The sequence below is a fragment of the Hyla sarda genome, chromosome 2 (genome assembly GCF_029499605.1).
Source record: "Hyla sarda isolate aHylSar1 chromosome 2, aHylSar1.hap1, whole genome shotgun sequence".
Taxonomy (NCBI): domain Eukaryota; kingdom Metazoa; phylum Chordata; class Amphibia; order Anura; family Hylidae; genus Hyla; species Hyla sarda.
In genome coordinates, this window is record NC_079190.1 from 246,590,677 (window position 1) to 246,609,365 (window position 18,689).

At 43.7% G+C, this 18,689-nt stretch overlaps 1 protein-coding gene and 2 pseudogenes across 22 annotated transcripts in view; 2 read left to right on the forward strand and 1 right to left on the reverse strand.

Annotated features, from left to right (window-relative positions):
• Positions 1-18,689, forward strand: part of TEX14 (testis expressed 14, intercellular bridge forming factor) — a 536,718-nt gene that overhangs the window by 375,686 nt on the left and 142,343 nt on the right. For all 22 annotated transcript variants that reach the window (XR_008888708.1, XM_056556863.1, XM_056556851.1 and 19 more), the window contains 2 exons: positions 10,372-10,439; positions 13,794-13,870. Coding sequence is in view for 21 of the 22 variants with exons in the window: in XM_056556863.1 (XP_056412838.1) it covers positions 10,372-10,439; positions 13,794-13,870 (145 nt within the window). In the remaining variant the exon portion in view is untranslated. The remainder of the gene's footprint in view (positions 1-10,371; positions 10,440-13,793; positions 13,871-18,689) is intronic.
• Positions 1,072-1,181, reverse strand: LOC130359848 (U2 spliceosomal RNA; annotated as a pseudogene).
• On the forward strand, positions 5,006-5,112 carry LOC130360162 (U2 spliceosomal RNA; annotated as a pseudogene).

An 18,689-nucleotide genomic window follows, 5' to 3' on the forward strand; every position in this document is an offset into this window, starting at 1 on the left:
ATATATTGATAGCTATATCTATACTCATATGCCTTTGCTAAAATGCTATACACTATTGCTAAATATTGCTGAAAAACGTTGCTTTCCTTATTTCAAGACATTTCAGCTGCTCTTTGCCCGTAATCAAGACTAGAACCTTGAGATGGAGACTATGGAGACAGGGGCGGACAAATCACATGTGCAGCATGTTCAGCTGCACAGGGGCCCGCCACTACACATGGGCCCTCAGGCACTGGCCAAGGGTCCCCTTGAGAGAGAGGTGCAGCTGTTTTTTTTTTTTTTTTTTTATCTAAAGCCGAGGAACGTGCTTTCGATTCACCCAAAGTGCAAGAAAAAGTGCAAACGTGTTACACTAAAAAAAACGTGCACAAAGGATGCGGTCTATCGCTAGCCCTTCTCCGATAGGAGAGAGGCCCCCCAACAAACCTTACCCTTCGCCTCCGGACCAAAAGGTACCTGCGAGGTTCCAGGTTCGATGTCCCTTTTCGCCGACGCTACTAGGGGACCACAAATGCTCCCGGCATCCCCCTTGGCGTTAGCCAAGGTATCTGCCCGCAGAGCCGATTACGGTAGGTACCCTGCCAAGCAGGAGTACCCGGGGTGTTTGCAGGGAGGTGCGGAACCTAATGGCCACACACACCTCCCCTAGACCGCCAGGAGGGACACCCAGAAGGGCTACCGCATCCTGACAAATCCTGTGAACACACAACACGCAAAAAGTGACACAGTGAGACAAAAAATAAATAAATAAGTGAATGTGTGCAGATATACTGCCCGGACATCCGGCCGGATCTATAAAAATTTCTCTGATCCTAGCCAGAAGGCCGGGAATCAAGAGGTGAGTGCCACAAGGTGAAGAGATTATGGTGCCCGTGCTTCAACTCAGTGAGTCTATCCTCCCAGTGAGTTTCGGCACCTCGGGGTCACCACTCCCCGAGGCACAAAAGTACCTCGGCTCTAGACCCTCTCAGCCTCATGGCGAGACCCAGAGGGAACAGGTCACATCGGGGCAGCCGTCGAGCTGATTCCTCAGAACCAGCCCCGGAAAGCCCTGGTACACCTGCATCCTCCATGCAGCACCCATCCCCACCAGCCCCATACCGGCGTTACGGTACACCGGCATGAAAAACTGATAAGAACAGATACTACACTTGATCTTAGCCAAAAGGCCGAGAAGCGAGGTGCAGCTGGTGGGGATCCAGGACAGTTGTCCAGATCCCCACTCAGACAAGCGCTATTTTTTTTTTATACAATCCCTGCGCTGCTCCTTCTCCGGTATCATTAGGGAGACAGGCAGTAGCGCACAGGTCACCTACAGGTCACATTACAAGAACAATTTTTTGGGAAAAATTGCGGCAAAAATTGGCTCGGTTTGTACCGCGATTTCAAAAAGTCGTGGTAAAGCTGCGCCATTTTTGCCATAATTTTTCGAAAAATTGTTCTTGTAATGTGACCTGTAGGTGAACTGTGGACCGCGGAGGAGGGAAAGTGACCCCACTGGCGCCACAACATGTGGACACACTGCTTGTTTATTTATCATTAATCCATTAAGGCAGTGTTCCCCAACCAGGGAGCCTCCAGCTGTTGCAAAACTACAACTTTCGGACAGCTAAAGATTGTCCGGGCATGCTGGGAGTTGTAGTTTTGCAACAGCTGGAGGCACACTGCTTGGTAAACACTGAGATAGATTGACTGGGCATAGATCAGTGTTTTCCTACCATGGTGCCTCCAGCTGTTGCAAAACTACAGTCCAGGCATGCTGGGAGTTGTAGTTTTGCAACAGCTGGAGTTGCCCTGGTAGGAAAACACTATCTACCTATCAATCTATCCATCCCACAGGGTGCCTCCAGCTGTTGCAAAACTACAACTCCCAGCATACCTCAACAGCCAAAGGCCATGGAGTTGTAGTTTTTTAGTTTGTCAACATCTGGAGGCACCCTGGTTGGTAAAAAGATATCCATGTCCTAGCTATCATCTATCTATCTACTGTATCTATCTTATATCTATCTATCTAATATCTTTCTATCTATCTATCTCATATCCATCTCATATCTATCTATCTCACATCTATCTATCTCATATCCATCTCATATCTATCTGTTTATCTATCTCATATCTATCTATCTCACATCTATCTATCTATCTCATATCTATCTATCTATCTATCTCACATCTATCTATTTATCCATCCATCTCATATCTATCTATCTCATATCTATCTATCTTTCTGTCTATATCCATCTCATATCTATCTATTTATCTATCTAATATCTATCTATCCATTTCATATCTTTCTATCTCATATCTATCTATCTCATATCTATCTAATATCTATCTCATATCTATCTATCTTATATCTATCTATCTATATCTATCTCATATCTATCTATCTCATATGTATCTAATATCTGTCTCATATCTATCTATCTTATATCTATCTATCTTATATCTATCTATCTCATATCTATCTTATATCTATCTATCTATCTCATATCTATCTATCTCATATCTATCTATCTCATATCTATATATCTATCGCATTTCTATCTATCCATCTTATATATATCATATCTATCTCATATCTCATATTTATCTCCTACCTGAACAATTGAGGTATGGGGGGGGGGGGGGGGGGCAGGCAGGCACGTTCTGTCTGTGTCCGCCCCTGTATGGAGACAATATGTCTAAACATTGGGCTTTGTGGAAAGAGGGAGAAATCTCAAGCTAGAAGCCTTGCAACATAAATTACTTATGCTACAAATGAACAATCAGCATATAGAACGATGCATAGTTTTACCTTTCACCCTCCCCTTTTTGTCAGTTTGTAAAAACCAAATTTACTTCTTGTAATAAAGAGAACTCCCTGGGGTACCGAGGAGGGAACTCATACCAACCTGGCCTGGTGTGAATTTTCTTACGTCAACACTCGGAAAAAATAGTACAGCGGTAGTCACTCACAGATTAAGGCCGCACATTAACCCATCCTTAACAATACCACTGCCTAATATTGTGTCTCTAGGTTGAAGTCTTTTTTCAGCCTTACAAACTGTTACAATGTTTCCCTTTGGAGCATTCTGGGTTTTGTTTTCTTTCTTTGTAAACAATGATATTCTCAAAGTTCCCAATTTACAGTTACAATTATTTTACACTGCTCTATAAGTTCTTTAGGTACTGTATACATGACAAAGATTCAGGAAAATATTATCCCCAATAATATACTTAGCAAACAGTTATTGTTCCAAATGCAAGGAAAAAATATATCCAATCATACAAATATTACTAACATATAAACTAAAAGAAAATACTATATTGATGATGTTCTATAATTATAATACACAAATAATTCCATTTATTATTATCAGTGACAGTAATAACAATAACAGGACATGTATGAACACATAGTAAATACTAGAGTACCGTAGGTGTATTTTAGGCTTCTGAGTCAAAGTATTTACATGAACAGCTCCCATTCATTTAATATAAAGCTTAATTTCATACAATAAAAGGGTTGCTAGAGAACGCAAGTAAGTAACCTAGACAAAACATGAGGCAACAATCTCATCTCTAAGAATTATACAAGCTCACATTCTATAATGAAATCATCACCAATGTAACTGCATGGTAGTGCTTAAAAGCATGTTATATTCTTAGGCTCCCGGTAACATGTAATGTTCTGCTGAACTGTAAGGTTACATATCTTCAATGTAGCTACCGTATTTCTCGGGGTATACCACCACCGGATAACATGCACCCTCATTTTACCAAGAATATTTGGGTAAAAAAAGTTTTTTACCCAAATATCCTTGGTAAAATGAGGGTGCGTGTGTGTGCATGTGTATACCCCGATACACTGTTTCTGATCCTGCAGAAGCCCCCAGGAAAGGCAGGGGGAGAGAGGCCGTCTCTGCCCGCTTCTCTCCCCCTGCCTTTCCTGGGGTCTAGAGCCCTGCTGCCGCAGCTTCTCTCCCCCTGGCTATCGGCACCGCTGCCCCTTCTCTCCCCCTGGCTATCAGTGCCACTGCCCCTTCTCTCCTCCTGGCTATCGGTGCCGCTGCCCCTTCTCTCCTTCTGGCTATCGGTGCTGCTGCCCCAATTGCCGGCGCCGATAGCCAGGGGGAGAGAAGCGGCGCCGGCAATGGGGCAGCGGCGCCGATAGCCAGGGGGAGAGAAGGGGCAGCGGCACCCATTGCCGGCGCCGCTGCCCCGTTGCCTCCCCCATCCCCGGTTGTATAATTACCTGTTGCTGGGGTCGGGTCCGCGCTGCTTCTGGCCGCGCTGCTTCTATTATGCAGCTACATAAGTATCTTTGCTAGCCATTTGGAGATGTGGTTGGTAAGAAGTGGATTTATGATTGGTCCAGCAGTCTGTCATTTATCAAAACAAAGTGTAGGAGCCTTATGGGATATTTTGACGTCATCTGGTGATTGTAATCCTTACTGGCTGGCGTTGCTTTCTACCCATTGCCTCACCAATTAGATGTTTTGGAGGGTAATATGAAATCACATCCTGTTGATGACATCATACAAAGGAGGTTATATAAACCCCAGGATGGGTCTAATACACGCCATTTGCCCTATAGCCCTTGATAATGCCACTTTATTGGCATGTAGCCACATGATGTACTGGTCATAATTTACTGTGATATCATGTATGAGACCTAGCTGTTTGAGGATTTTAACAGCTGGCAAATTAAAAGTTATGTTTTACGGTGATTGTTAATTTGTGGATGGTAAATTTAGGGTACTAATGATCACTCAGTAATTAATTGTAAATAGTAATTTTATGTCCTGATGGCATCTGATCCTGTTCTATATTGCCCCTGTATTATTGCTTCTGAATGTGACTCATATTCAGGTTAAAGTGAGTCTATTAAACCAGAGATTTCAGATATCCCTAAGGTGGTGAGTAGAGTTAGTGCGCTAGGGTCCCATCTACAGTAAGGCCACCTCTGCGTGGTGAATGGGGGGCACGTTTTGATTATAAAGTATACAAAAAGAGACTCATCATCGCTTCTCGGCCTTTTGGCTAAGATCAAGTGTAGTATCTGTTCTTATCAGTTTAAGATGGTGAGCGGATGCACCGGTTTTGGACTGGTGGGGATGGGTGCTGTATGGAGGGGACAGGTGTAGCGGGGCTGGTTCTGAGGAATCAGCTCGATGGCTGCTCTGATGTGACCTATTCCTTCCTGGTCTTGCCATGAGGCTGAGAGGGTCTAGAGCCGAGGTACTTTAGTGCCTCGGGGAGTATTGGCTCACTGAGTGGCAGCACGGGCACCATAATCTCTTCACCTTGTGGCAGTCACCTCTTGATTCCCAGCCTTCTGGCTAGGATCAGATAAATTTTTTATAGATCCGGCCGGATGTCCTGGCAGTATACCTGCACACATTCACTTATTTCTTTCTTTTTGTCACTGTGTCACTTTTTGCGTGTTGTGTGTTCACAGGGTTGTTAGGATGCGGTAGCCCTTCTGTGTGTCCCTCCTAGCACTCTAGGGGAGGTGTGTGTGTGTTCATAAGGTTCCTCACCTCCCTACAGAAACCCCAGGTACTCCTGCATGGGCAGGGTACCAACCGTTTACGGCTCTGCAAGCAGATACCTTGGCTAACGCCAAGGGGGATGCCGTGAGCATTTGTGGTCCCTTAGTATCTTTGGCCCAAAGAGACATCGAAGCTGGAACCTTGCAGGTACCTTTTGGTCCAGAGGCAAAGGGTAAGGTTTGTTGGTGGGCCTTGCGATAGACTGCATCCTTTGTGCACGTTTTTTTTTTTAGTGTAACACGTTTGCACTTTTTCTTGCACTTTGAGTGATTCGAGAGCACGTTCCTCGGCTCTTAGATAAACAAAAAGAGACTCAATTTTATATTTGTGATCAAATATAGAGTGCTTCTGCCACTTTCTTTTTGAATTTGCTATGGTGGCTGTACCCATGTGTTTGGTTGTTGTTCTGACTTTTTCTAGATGTCCTGATCTTCATGAATAAGCCAAGCAAATCCTCATCTAGTTTTATGAACTTCCTGAAATTTTATTGGTAGCTTTTCGGGGTACAACGTTAATGTGGCTAAATCTGAATTTCCCCACTGGGTGTTGCTTCCCCACAGGTTGTCTGAAATCAGTGGTATAGGAATTAAGGTGGCCTTCTCTATCACCTATCTAGGGATAACAATCGCCAAAACTTCGGACACTTTATACAATTTCAACTATCCCCCTTTTTAGCAGATTACAGTCAGAATTGCCTTTACTAAATTTATCTGGGTCGGCAAACAGCTGTGCATTGCTCTCCAAAAGCTGATGCTGAGCAAAGCAAATGGTGGCTTTAACTTTTTCCATTATACAAGCTTATAATCTCTCCTAATCCAAACATAGCAGCAACTAGTGTTGCAAGATCTTTATTTTGTTTGTGGGAAGAGAAAGGAGAAAATAGTTTTCTATATCTATGCTTAAACTTGCCACTACATTCCTAGTTTATGCTTCAGCAGAATCGGTCAGGATTGTAGCCATATCTGCCACCTTGTCCAACTTCTTCAGACATGCACTATGGTTTAAAAACTGGCAGGGGACAATGTTTTATAAAATAAATTGTGTGTTATTTTGTTTCAGGGTAACTTTGTTTTTGTGCCTGCAATTAACAGCATTTAAGCAGCCCCTTGGATCTAAAATTCACACTCAATATGGATGAGAAGGATATTGCTTTCTCCGATTTGAATACTGAAGCACTGCATAAAGTAACTTATTACAATGCCATATCTAGAGCATCTTCAGATAGTGGCACAGTCTTCAAAATGCAAAAACTGAGGGGACATTACTATTACTACTCTTCTAACAAAAATCTAAAAGTACTATCGAAAGGACTCATCCTCAATAAAAAGTGTCCATTTTGTTTCCCATGACCTCTTGCATCTCTGCTATACCTATGTATAGGTATCAATGTTCCCCATTGATATACAGCAGTTCTCCTTGGGATATGCGTAGAAAATTCTGTAATGGTGCTGCTGCTTCTCAAATAGCAGATACAGAGCAGGTCGCGGTAGGGCAGTCACTGTGGAGCAGAGATCTCCCTGACCAGGACTTTCTCTGTATCTGCTGCATGCTGGAGATGAAGGACCTGTGATGATGTCATATTCATGTGACAATTACATGTGGGGGCGGAACTCAGCAGGATAGTCGAGAATGTGGCTGAATGATGAGAGGTTCTGGTGACATAAGGAGAGGAGCAGGGAGCCTGGGGAAAGGATATGGAGTAAAGAAAAGCATATACATTTAGAAAAAACAACTACCGTATATACTCGAGTATAGGCCGAGTTTTTCAGCACGATTTTTCGTGCTGAAAACACCCCCCTCGGCTTATACTCGAGTGAACTCCCCCACCCGCAGTGGTCTTCAACCTGCGGACCTCCAGAGGTTTCAAAACTACAACTCCCAGCAAGCCCGGGCAGCCATCGGCTGTCCGGGCTTGCTGGGAGTTGTAGTTTTGAAACCTCCGGAGGTCCGCAGGTTGAAGACCACTGCGGCCTTCAACATCATCCAGCCCCCTCTCACCCCCTTTAGTTCTGAGTACTCACCTCCGCTCGGCGCTGGTCCGGTCCTGCAGGGCTGTCCGGTAAGGAGGTGGTCCGGTGAGGAGGTGGTCCGGGCTGCTATCTTCACCGGGGGCGCCTCTTCTCCGCGCTTCCGGCCCGGCCTCAGAATAGTCACGTTGCCTTGACAACGACGCAGATACGTCATTGTCAAGGCAACGGCTCTATTCCGGGCCGGAAGCGCGGAGAAGAGGCGCCCCCGGTGAAGATAGCAGCCCGGACCACCTCCTCACCGGACCACCTCCTTACCGGACAGCCCTGCAGGACCGGACCAGCGCCGAGCGGAGGTGAGTACTCAGAACTAAAGGGGGTGAGAGGGGGCTGGATGATGTTGAAGGCCGCAGTGGTCTTCAACCTGCGGACCTCCGGAGGTTTCAAAACTACAACTCCCAGCAAGCCCGGACAGCCGATGGCTGCCCGGGCTTGCTGGGAGTTGTAGTTTTGAAACCTCTGGAGGTCCGCATGTTGAAGGCCGCAGTGGTCTTCAACCTGCGGACCTCCGGAGGTTTCAAAACTACAACTCCCAGCAAGCCCGGACAGCCGATGGCTGCCCGGGCTTGCTGGGAGTTGTAGTTTTGAAACCTCTGGAGGTCCGCATGTTGAAGGCCGCAGTGGTCTTCAACCTGCGGACCTCCGGAGGTTTCAAAACTACAACTCCCAGCAAGCCCGGACAGCCGATGGCTGCCCGGGCTTGCTGGGAGTTGTAGTTTTGAAACCTCTGGAGGTCCGCAGGTTGAAGACCACTGAGGGCGAATGATGAGAAGAGGATGATGAAGGGGGGGGGGTGTGGGGATGATGAAGGGGGGTGGGGATGATGAAGGGGGGTGGGGATGATGAAGGGGGGGGTGTGGGATGATTACAAGGGGATGATGAAGGGGGGATGTGTGGGATGATAAGGGGATGTGTGGGATGATGACAAGGGGATGATGAAGGGGGGATGTGTGGGATGATGACAAGGGGATGATGAAGGGGGGATGTGTGGGATGATAAGGGGATGTGTGGGATGATGACAAGGGGATGATGAAGGGGGGATGTGTGGGATGATAAGGGGATGTGTGGGATGATGACAAGGGGATGATGAAGGGGGGATGTGTGGGATGATGACAAGGGGATGATGAGGATGTTAATGACGGGTCTGGATGATGACAGGGGGGGATGAGGTATTTCCCACCCTAGGCTTATACTCGAGTCAATAACTTTTCCTGGGATTTTGGGTTGAAATTAGGGGTCTCGGCTTATACTCGGGTCGGCTTATACTCGAGTATATACGGTATATAAATTACAAACATGTCACTTATCAGGGGGGGTCCAATTTTTAGAAATGGGCAGCCAAGGGGTTCCTGGGCAAAAAAAAAAGCTTGGAAATGACTGGTCTACGTGACAGTTCCTGAGAGTGTGTAATTGTTCCCAAATCTCTTTGGAGAAGAAAATGATTATCTCTCTACAGGTAGGCCTCCCCCAGGTAGTGGATGAAAGAAAAAAATCTGGTAAAAGGAATTCCTTGGATTTCGGACAGGTAAATGCCAGCGAATGCCAGTCTGAGAGGATAGGGGGCTAACCTTCACGATCAATTTTCCCAGGGTCAATGGTCAAAAGAAACCCAAAAATCTTCCTCAGATTTTTGTGAGTTAAAAGCTGTATTTGAATATTCAAAATAAGCAGCATGTGAAAATCTATTCAGACAATGCTACAGCAACAGGCTTTATAACTCATCAAGGTGCAAAAAGGTACAAACTTCTTCAGAAAATGGCAAAAAAGATATTTATTTGGGGAGAAAAAACATAGCGTCACTCCTGAAGGGGAAAGACAATAAAGGGGCTGAGTCGTCAGTTAGTGGACTCAGGGGATTGGAGTCTAAACCCACACATATTTAGGAAATTAAGCAAACATGGAGTACACCAGAGATTGATTTTTTTTGTCAACAGGAAGGACCAGAAAGTAAATTATTTCTTCTCACTAAATCCTGAAGAAGATCTGAAATCTGTGGATGCTGTTTGTCAAAATTGGGGTTTCAACTTGCCATATGCCTTCCCTCTCCTGCCACTGATAGTAAAGGCACTTCAAAAAGTGTTGACTGGGATATAGCTTGTTTATTCTTTTTACACCACAAGTAGGCCTGCAGACAATTTTTGTTTTGTACGGAAAATCCTTTTAAAGGTTGGGTCACACACAGCACATCCACTGCGTATTTGACACTGCGGATACACTGCCGACAGTAACAGAGCGACTGCAGAGTGAGCTCCCTGCTGCGGCCAGGTAGCTCTGTGTGTTAGCTAATGACTGCCAATGGCAAATCTGCCGCTACGTGCAGACACACAGGGAGCAGGGACCTCGCTTTGCCATCCCTCTGTGACTGCCGGCACCGCATTCACAGCATCAAATACGCTGTGGATGTGCTGTGTGTGACACTACCCTGACTTTTCTCACAATACACAGACACACATATAACTGCTCCTTGGACCCTAACTGTAGGTATCTTGAGAATGGGATGCCTTGTCCCTGTTTCTAGCTTAAAAGCAGGTGTGGTTAGCAGTCTTTTTCTATTTCTTCATGTTAGTATGTCTCCGATTTTATATGGCAGCATATGCAGCTATTTCTTTCTTATATACAGTGTCAGTTTCCATTCATAAAGACATTATACATATAATATGATAAAGCAATAATGAATTTTATAATTTACTTGTTACGTAGAATATAGCAATTACCTGAAAAGTAATGTACTCCAAAGAACAATTGTATTTCATTTACTGTAATAGCAACCTCACTATCAATAAAACATTCTCTTATCGTCCTCACAGGATTCCTTGCAGTTAACTGAGACAAGCTCCAAGCAGAGTGAAGCAGATGATAATATTATGAGACATCAGTGAGTACTTAATATACAGTGTTAAGAAACAATCACCAAAAAAGCTCTATGAAAATGTTTGACCTTGCACATTTTTTATCTGCTGTTTATGCTAGAGATGTTCATGAGAAGTACATTCCAAGTATTACTCTTAAATGGGCACTGTCAAAACTTTTTATATGTTGTACATTTTGGCAAATCATTAAATTAAGCCATGATTTCTATGAAAAGGAAATAAAATTTTCTTATGAAGTATATTAAAAAGGTTAATGTTTTGCCAAGATGTGCAACATAAAAAAGATTTTTGAATCTGACAGTGCCCTTTTAAAGGGGTACTCCGGTGGTAATTTTTTTTGACTATATGGCATCTTCTTTGTAAGTTTAGTTTTTTTGCAATATACATGTGTTATATATTTTGGCAGCATGTGTGTGTTTTTCTTACCTGTTTGTTGGGCAGGAAGTTCTGTAGTTCAGAGGGTTTTCTTTTACTGTTGTCCACAGTTGGCCATGTTCTGAGTCTGTTGTGGACAAGATGTCACAGCTTTTTTTTTTCTCTGTCTGCATGAGAAAAATAAGCCACGCCCCCTCATCTCATCCAGCTGAGTACACAGCTCCTCACCTCCCCTCCCCCTGCTCTTTATTCTAAGGATGCAGGTCTGCGCAGGAGAAGGAACACAGAGAAGATAAGTGTTATCTGAAGGGGAGGATGACAAGGTGAACGGGCTGGGGATGTATGGACTGCAGGGGAATAAATCTCATACTGGGAATGATCTCTATATGTGAAGGGGGAGGGGGACTCCTGAATGACACATGCTGGGAGTTGTAGTCCCTGTTGTGTGTGTGTGTATGCTAGTGTTTACAAACCAGTGTGTCTCCAGCTGTTGCAAAACTACCACTCCCAGCATGCCCTGACAGACTTTGGGCATGCTGGGAGTTGTAGATTTGCAACAGCTGGAGGCACACTGGTTGGGGAATACTGTTCTAGCCTATTCAGCATACATATCATGTTACACCAGTGTTTCCCAACCAGTGTGCCTCTAGCTGTTGCAAAACTACAACTCCTAGCATGCCCAAAGGCTGTCAGGGCATCCTGGGAGTTGTAGTTTTGCAACACCTGGAGGCACCCTGGTTGGGAAACAATGGTGTATGCCCTACAAAGGTGTGGTGAACTACAACCCCCAGGAGACTACAGAGGCAGCATGCTGGTGTTATACTGAAGACTCCTTAATGACACATGCTGGGAGTTGTAGTCCCTTTTGTGTGTGTATGACAGTGTATCCCAACCAAGGCTGATTATATTAGTGTGCTGTGTATAAGGGGCTGACCCGGGAAAATAGTGGGTAGTAGGGTGGGTAAAGGGCGGAAAAAAAAAAAAATGAGCCGCCCCAAACCAGCAATGCATGTGGCATGCTGGGATTTGTAGTTTTCAGCACAGCAAGAAACAGGAAATAGGAGCAAAGATAGGAAAACAAAGTGGGGGATAAAAAGACAACAAAGAACGAAAATAGAGTAGGCTAAACAACAAGAATAGAAATGAAACAAAAAACGGAAAAACACATTGAACACCGGAGTACCCCTTTAAGTTCATGGATGGTCATAGGCTATGCTTTAGTATGGTCCTCCAGCTTTTATATTAGAAGCTACAACTATAGTGCAGTGTTTGGGGGATTGCTCCATCAAGGACTCCATACATTCCTTGCCTGTAGATGTGCTGCATGTAAACAGAAATCTTTCCTCCGGCTATTGACTTGTGACCCGTGTTTGTGGAGCTCAATTGAATTTCAAAACTGAAGCACAGAAAGTATTTAGACAAATAATCTTATGTAAAATGAAGCAGTTGCGATTGAAAGTCAAAGCTTAACAGGAATGACAGAAGAGCACTTGAATTGTAGCCAAAAAACGACAGCCCGTCAAATTACTCGAAAGGTGATTGCAAGTTGAAGGGCACTCTTCAGTAGTTTAGGGTCTGCAGGCTTGTGTTTTTGTTCTGGCTATAAATCAACAAAGTGCTCTTCTGTCCCTCGCATCAAGCTGTGACTTTTGACCACAGCTACTTCTTTCTCCAGATGCTTTGATAGCCTTTGCATACAGAGTTGTCGTCAAGGCAGCATCAAGCATTGAGTCACAAATGCCTCTACCAATCATTCCCCTTTGGTACACTGCTCTGACAGATCATTCATCTAAGACAAATAAATAGATTTTTAGAAGAGCTAAAATGATTTATATTATCAACAGCGATATAAGCTACATGAGAAAAAGAGGTGGATGGGAGTTGTCAGGAAGAGTTAAACTGACTATGTAAAAATAGAAGTACCTTGTGTAGAAGAAGACCACGGCACTCGATCCGGATGCAATTAAAATTCTTTCTTCCCGCTTGAGATAAATTAGAACATCAGGAGGGGGAGAAGAGACGGGACAACGTCCGTTTCGTCCGTGTGCTGCGAAACGGACGTGTGCTTTTCCCCCTCCTGACATTCTAATGTACCTCAAGCGGGAATAAAGAATTTTAATAGCATCCAGATCGATTGGCGTGGTCTTCTTCTACACAAGGTATTCCACACTGAGCTACGTCTTTTACCACTGAGCACCGGGATGATCAATCAGTTACTGAGCATTGAATGGTCAGAGTCCATCCACAGGATTGTGCCATAGACTAAGATAGGCAGTGCCGACTGTACACTCTTTTTGTAAAAATAGAAGTGTTTCAGTTATTTATTTATTTTTTTAACACTGTATACAGGCATATATAAGCGCATAAGAAAGTATATAAAGCACATATAATAAAAAACAAGAAGTATATATTGGCAGTGGAGAGGAAAATAGTGGGAAAATTAGATCCCATAGCATTATAAATTAGTGATATATCTAGAGGGATAGCCAATTACAAAAGGCCAAATTGCAATGCATCCTGGGAAATACAGCAGCTTCCTGGCCACATGGCTCAAACTAGTGTCCACCCACAGCAAGGGACGCTGCAGGGAAGAAATAAAGAAGGTTAAAGGGGGTACTCCGGTGAAAAACTTTGTCTGCTGACACCATGAGCACAGTGCTATCTGCTGACATCTCTGTCCATTTTAGGAACTGTCCAGAACAGCATATGTTTGCTATGGGTATTTCCTTTTACTCTGGACAGTTCCTAAAATGGACAGAGCACTGTGCTCATGATGTCAGCAGAGAGCTCTGTGTTTCAAACGGAAAAGAATTTCCACTGTAGTATTCAGCAGCTAATAAGTACAGGAAGGATTAAGATTTTTTAATTGAAGTAATTTACAAATCTGTTTTACTTTCTGGCACCAGTTGATTTAAAAAAAAAAAACAATATAATGTTTTTCACCGGAGTACCCCGTTAATACATTTTTTTTTCTCTTTGGACAGGTATTATCCAGGTCCAAATTCTGCTCAACAGGGGCAAACAAAGAAACTGGAAAGGGGAAGGTTGCTTTCTTCTTTGTGTGAGTTTTTGTTTCATATTTTCATTTTACAAAAGTTGTATTTGTTTATTGTAATTTGGTTTAAAAAAAATATTATATACATCTGTTTCCAAAAGGGATTATAGCCATATAATAATGATAATGAATAATGATACAGGTATATTGATAAAAATGTATCTGATCGATATAAACAGATAGTCATAAGTGTCTATATGTATTTTCATTAATCTTTGCAGGATGTGCTTGGAGTATCTAAAACTGAGCATATGTCTTTTGCAGTATGTGCTTGGAGTATCTAAAACTGAGCATATTGTTTTTTCAACTGTAAATTTTTTATTAAAGTTTTACAATACAAAGAAAAAGAATCCAGCAATGATTCCAAAACAGAACAGGGATAATAGAGTAACAAATGAGGGCCAATTTTGAAGCACAGTAATGATGCAAAGGACCCTAAGCAATCAGCACATGAAGCCCACAACAATCTAACACTTATTGAGTTTAACAAAGGACATGAATAAATAGCTCCACAAGGCTCTCTAGGAGCCGGAACATGCATTCAGGTAAACATCACTAGAACTCGACAAACATATATTTACAAAAACACACAACAGTTAGACAAGGAAAAACAGGGGAGGAGAGGAAAAAAAAAGGAAGGGGTTAAAGAGGTAAGAGAAAGGAAAGAAAAGGCAAAATTAGGAAGATATAAAAGAACTAAGGGGGCTGTCTATCAGAGAAGCAATCCCAGGGTTCCCAGACAGAAAGAAAGAGAGGTAAGGTATTGTTAAGAGAGGCGAGATCTGATCTCCCTAATCCTCACCAGGAGATCCATCTCTGAAGGGGGGGGGGGGGAGAGGAGAGTTTGCTTCCAACACTTAGCAATAAGAGGTGCATTAAGAATAGAATAAATATAAGAAAGAAGGCCTTTTGTTTATGGGCCAGAGCGGCACAAACGTTCAAAGGTCATTCGTAAGGAAACCACATGTGTTCCCAGTACAGAAGACATATAATGCCTAAGCTGGACATAATGCAGTCATTCGGATGGGGGAAGACCATGCCAGAAAACCAAATTCTCAAAAGACAATAAAGAGCTGGAAAAAGGGTCTACAACATCAGCCCAACAGAAGAGCCCCCTACCACCCCACTCCCTGACCATGCAGGTGGTTAAACCCGAAGGGAAGGCAGGATGATGAGAAAGGATTGCAGGGGAGAAAGAGAAGAAAAATCAACACTCCCACACATAACGAGAAAAAGACATAGGCCCTAGCAGCAGGCCCGGAGAAGCAGAAGGGAGAAGGGGACTCCACAGGTAGGTATTAGGGTGTATCGGGGCCAACCACAGCTTCTCTAGCTCCATCCAGCGGCTATAAGCATGGTAAGTAGACCACGCAGCCAAGTGTCACAAGTGGGCAGCCCAATAATACATAGTGACATCTGGCACCGCCAAACCTCCCACAGACCTGCTAACCATCATGACTGTCATTGGGAGACAATGCCATTTACCATCATAAATAAACCGAAGAATGGCAGATTGAAAAGCACGCAGGGCAGACAAGGGGACTCACACGGGTAATGTTTAAAAAAAAAATAACTAAGTAACTTAGGGAGTATCGTCATTTTAACCAAAAAAAGGAGATATACTGAGACCGGCACTTTTCCATAAGGGACCTAAGATGTCAGAAAAGAGGACAATAATTGGTAGTATACAGTGGGGATCAAAAGTTTGGGCACCCCAGGTAAAAATTTGTATTAATGTGCATAAAGAAGCCAAGGAAAGATGGAAAATTCTCCAAAAGGCATCAAATTACAGATTAGACATTGTTATAATATGTCAACAAAAGTTAGATTTTATTTCCATCATTTACACTTTCCAAACTAACAGAAAACAAAAAAATGGCATCTGCAAAAATGTGGGCACCCTTCAGAGTTAATATCTTGTACTGCCCCCTTTGGCAAGTATCACAGCTTCTAAACGCTTTTTGTAGCCAGCCAAGAGTCTTTCAATTCTTGTTTGAAGTATCTTTGCCCATTCTTCCTAACAAAAGTCTTCCAGTTCTTTGAGATTTCTGGGCTGTCTGTCATGCAATGCTCTTTAAAGGTCTATCCATAGATTTTCAATTATGTTGAGGTCAGGAGATTGTGAAGGCCATGGCAAAACCTTCAATTTACGCCTCTTGATGTAATCCCCTGTGGATTTCGAGGTGTGTTTAGGATCATTATCCATTTGTAGAAGTCATCCTCTCTTTAACTTCAGCTTTTTCACAGATGGCATCAAGTTAGCATCCAAAATTTGCTGAAATTTTATTGAATCCATTTTTCCTTCTACTCGTGAGATGTTCCCTGTGCCACTGGCTGCAATACAACCCCAAAGCATGATTGATCCACCCCCATGCTTAACAGTTGGACAGAGGTTCTTTTCATTAAATTCTGTTCCCCTTCTTCTCCAAACGTACCTTTGCTCATTCAGGCCAAAAAGTTCCATTTTAACCTTATTGGTCCTCAGAACTTGTTTCTAAAATGCATCAGGCTTGTCTATATGTTCATTTGCAAAGTTCAAACGCTGATTTTTGTGTTGAGGACGTAGAAGAGGTTTTCTTCTGATGACTCTTCCATGAAGACCATATTTGTACAAGTATCTCTTTATAGTGGAATAGTGTAACACAACTCCAGTGTCTGCCAGATCTTTCTGGAGGGATTGTGCAGTCAAACGTGGGTTTTGAATTGGTTTTCTCACAATCCTGCGGGCTGTTCTGTCTGATATTTTTCTTGGTCTTCCAGATCTTGCTTTAACTTCCACTGTTCCTGATGACTGCCATTTCTTAATTACATTCTGAACAGAGGATATTGACATCTGAAAACGTTTTGCTATCTTCTTATAGCCTTCTCCAGCTTTGTGAGCGTCAACTATTTTCAGTTTCAGATTTCTAGACAACTGCTTAGAAGAACCTATGGTGCTGATTGTTGGGGCAAGGTCAGATGAGTCTGGGCATTTAAAACCTTTGAGATTGACATCACCTGGTCTTCCCAGATGATGATTGAGAACAATCCATGACACTGGCAGGTCTCAGCTTTGCAAAGGGGGCAGTGCATGCTATAAATTCTGCAGGGTGCCCAAACTTTTACAGATGCCATTTTTTTGTTTTCTGTAATTTTGAAAGTGTAAATGATGGAAATAAAATCTAACTTTTGTTGACATATTATAAGAATGTCTAATCTGTAATTTGATGCCTTTTGGAGAATTTTCCATCTTTCCTTGGCTTCTTTATGCACATTAATGCAAATTTTTACCTGGGGTGCCCAAACTTTTGATCCTCACTGTAGAGAGAAGAGTAGCGAGGAGTAAGGTGCACACCAAGGTAACTAATAGCTGAGGGAGACCAACGAAAAGAATAGGCAGAACGTAGATGGGTGGGAAGAGGCTGGGGAAAAATTCAGAGGGAGAACTTCAGTTTAAGAGAGGTTGATTTTGTATCCAGAAACAACACCATAAGATCTTGAACTCCCTGTCATGGAGAGTAATGCCTGAGATGTCTGCGTCCTTCCGAATCATGGCTGCAAGGGGCTCAATACATAAGGCAAAAATCAGAGGGGACAACGGACACCCCTGCCTAGTACCATTGGACAGAGGGAAAGGAGTAGAGGAGGCATGAGGTAGTTTAAGTAAAGCCATTGGGGAAGAGTAGAGACCCTGCAGTGCTGTGAGAAAATTACCAGTAATCTCAAATTTCCTAAGGGTCGCAAAAAGGAAGGGCCAACCCAGCCTATCAAAGGCCTTCTCAGCATCCAAACTAAGGACAATAGCCTTCTCCGATCATCAGTTAACTAGGTCGATCAGATCAATCACCCGCCTCATGTTGTCGGGCCCCCTGACGACAAGGTATGAAGCCCACCTGGTCCTTATGAACAAGTGTGGGGAGGAAACAACCGAGACGGGTAGCCAAAATCTTAGAAAACAGCTTAAGATCGGTATTGAGCAGGGCTGTGGACCTATAGCTGGAGCAATCATGCGGGTCTTTACCTGGTTTGGGAATAAGGGGAAGTAGAGAATGCAAAAAGGACTGCAGGATCCCCTCACCCCCCAGTTAAGAATTAAAGAGAGCAACAAGCGTAGGAAAAAGGAAATCAGAGAAGGACTTATAATATAGATAGGAGAAACCATCTTTGCCAGGGGAGCGTCCAGTAGGCAAAGATTTAAGAATGCCCGGTCGGACGCCGAGAGAGATGGTACATGGCACTGCGACAGGAAAGAGTCCAACAGTGTATTACATTCCCCTGGGTCAGGTGGAAATTGGGAAGGAAGAGAGTAGAGCTTAGAGTAATAATACCGGAAGAGGCGGGAGGTAGCATCAGGATGGTAGTGAAGAGTACCAGAGTAATCTTTCAGGGCTGAGGGCATCTGAGCCGCAGTACCGTCATGCAAACGTCTGGCCAATTTAGTGTGGGCCTTGTTGCCCTTCTCTTAAAACTGCTGCTTGGCATAAAGAAGCTGACGTTCCATTTTATGGAGCGCAAGCTCTCCTGAGCATGTGCTGCAACCAAGCGACTCAGCACTAAGAGTGAGGGGGCAGAAAGCAGGGTTGATTCAAGCCTGCGAATTAACTCATACAACTCCCGGGAGCGGACCAAGTTATCGTGCTTTAAACGGGAACCCAGGGCAATACAGTGCCCCCAGACCACCAGTTTGTGGGCTTCCCAAAGAACAGCCTGAGAAGAGACCGATCCCTGGTTGAGAGTAAAGTATTTAGTAATACAAGCTTGGATCGACTCCCAGGAGGGCAGGGATTTAAGTAGGGAGTCATTAAGCCGCCAGTGGCAGGGTCTAGCGCGGCAGCAGAAAGCATGC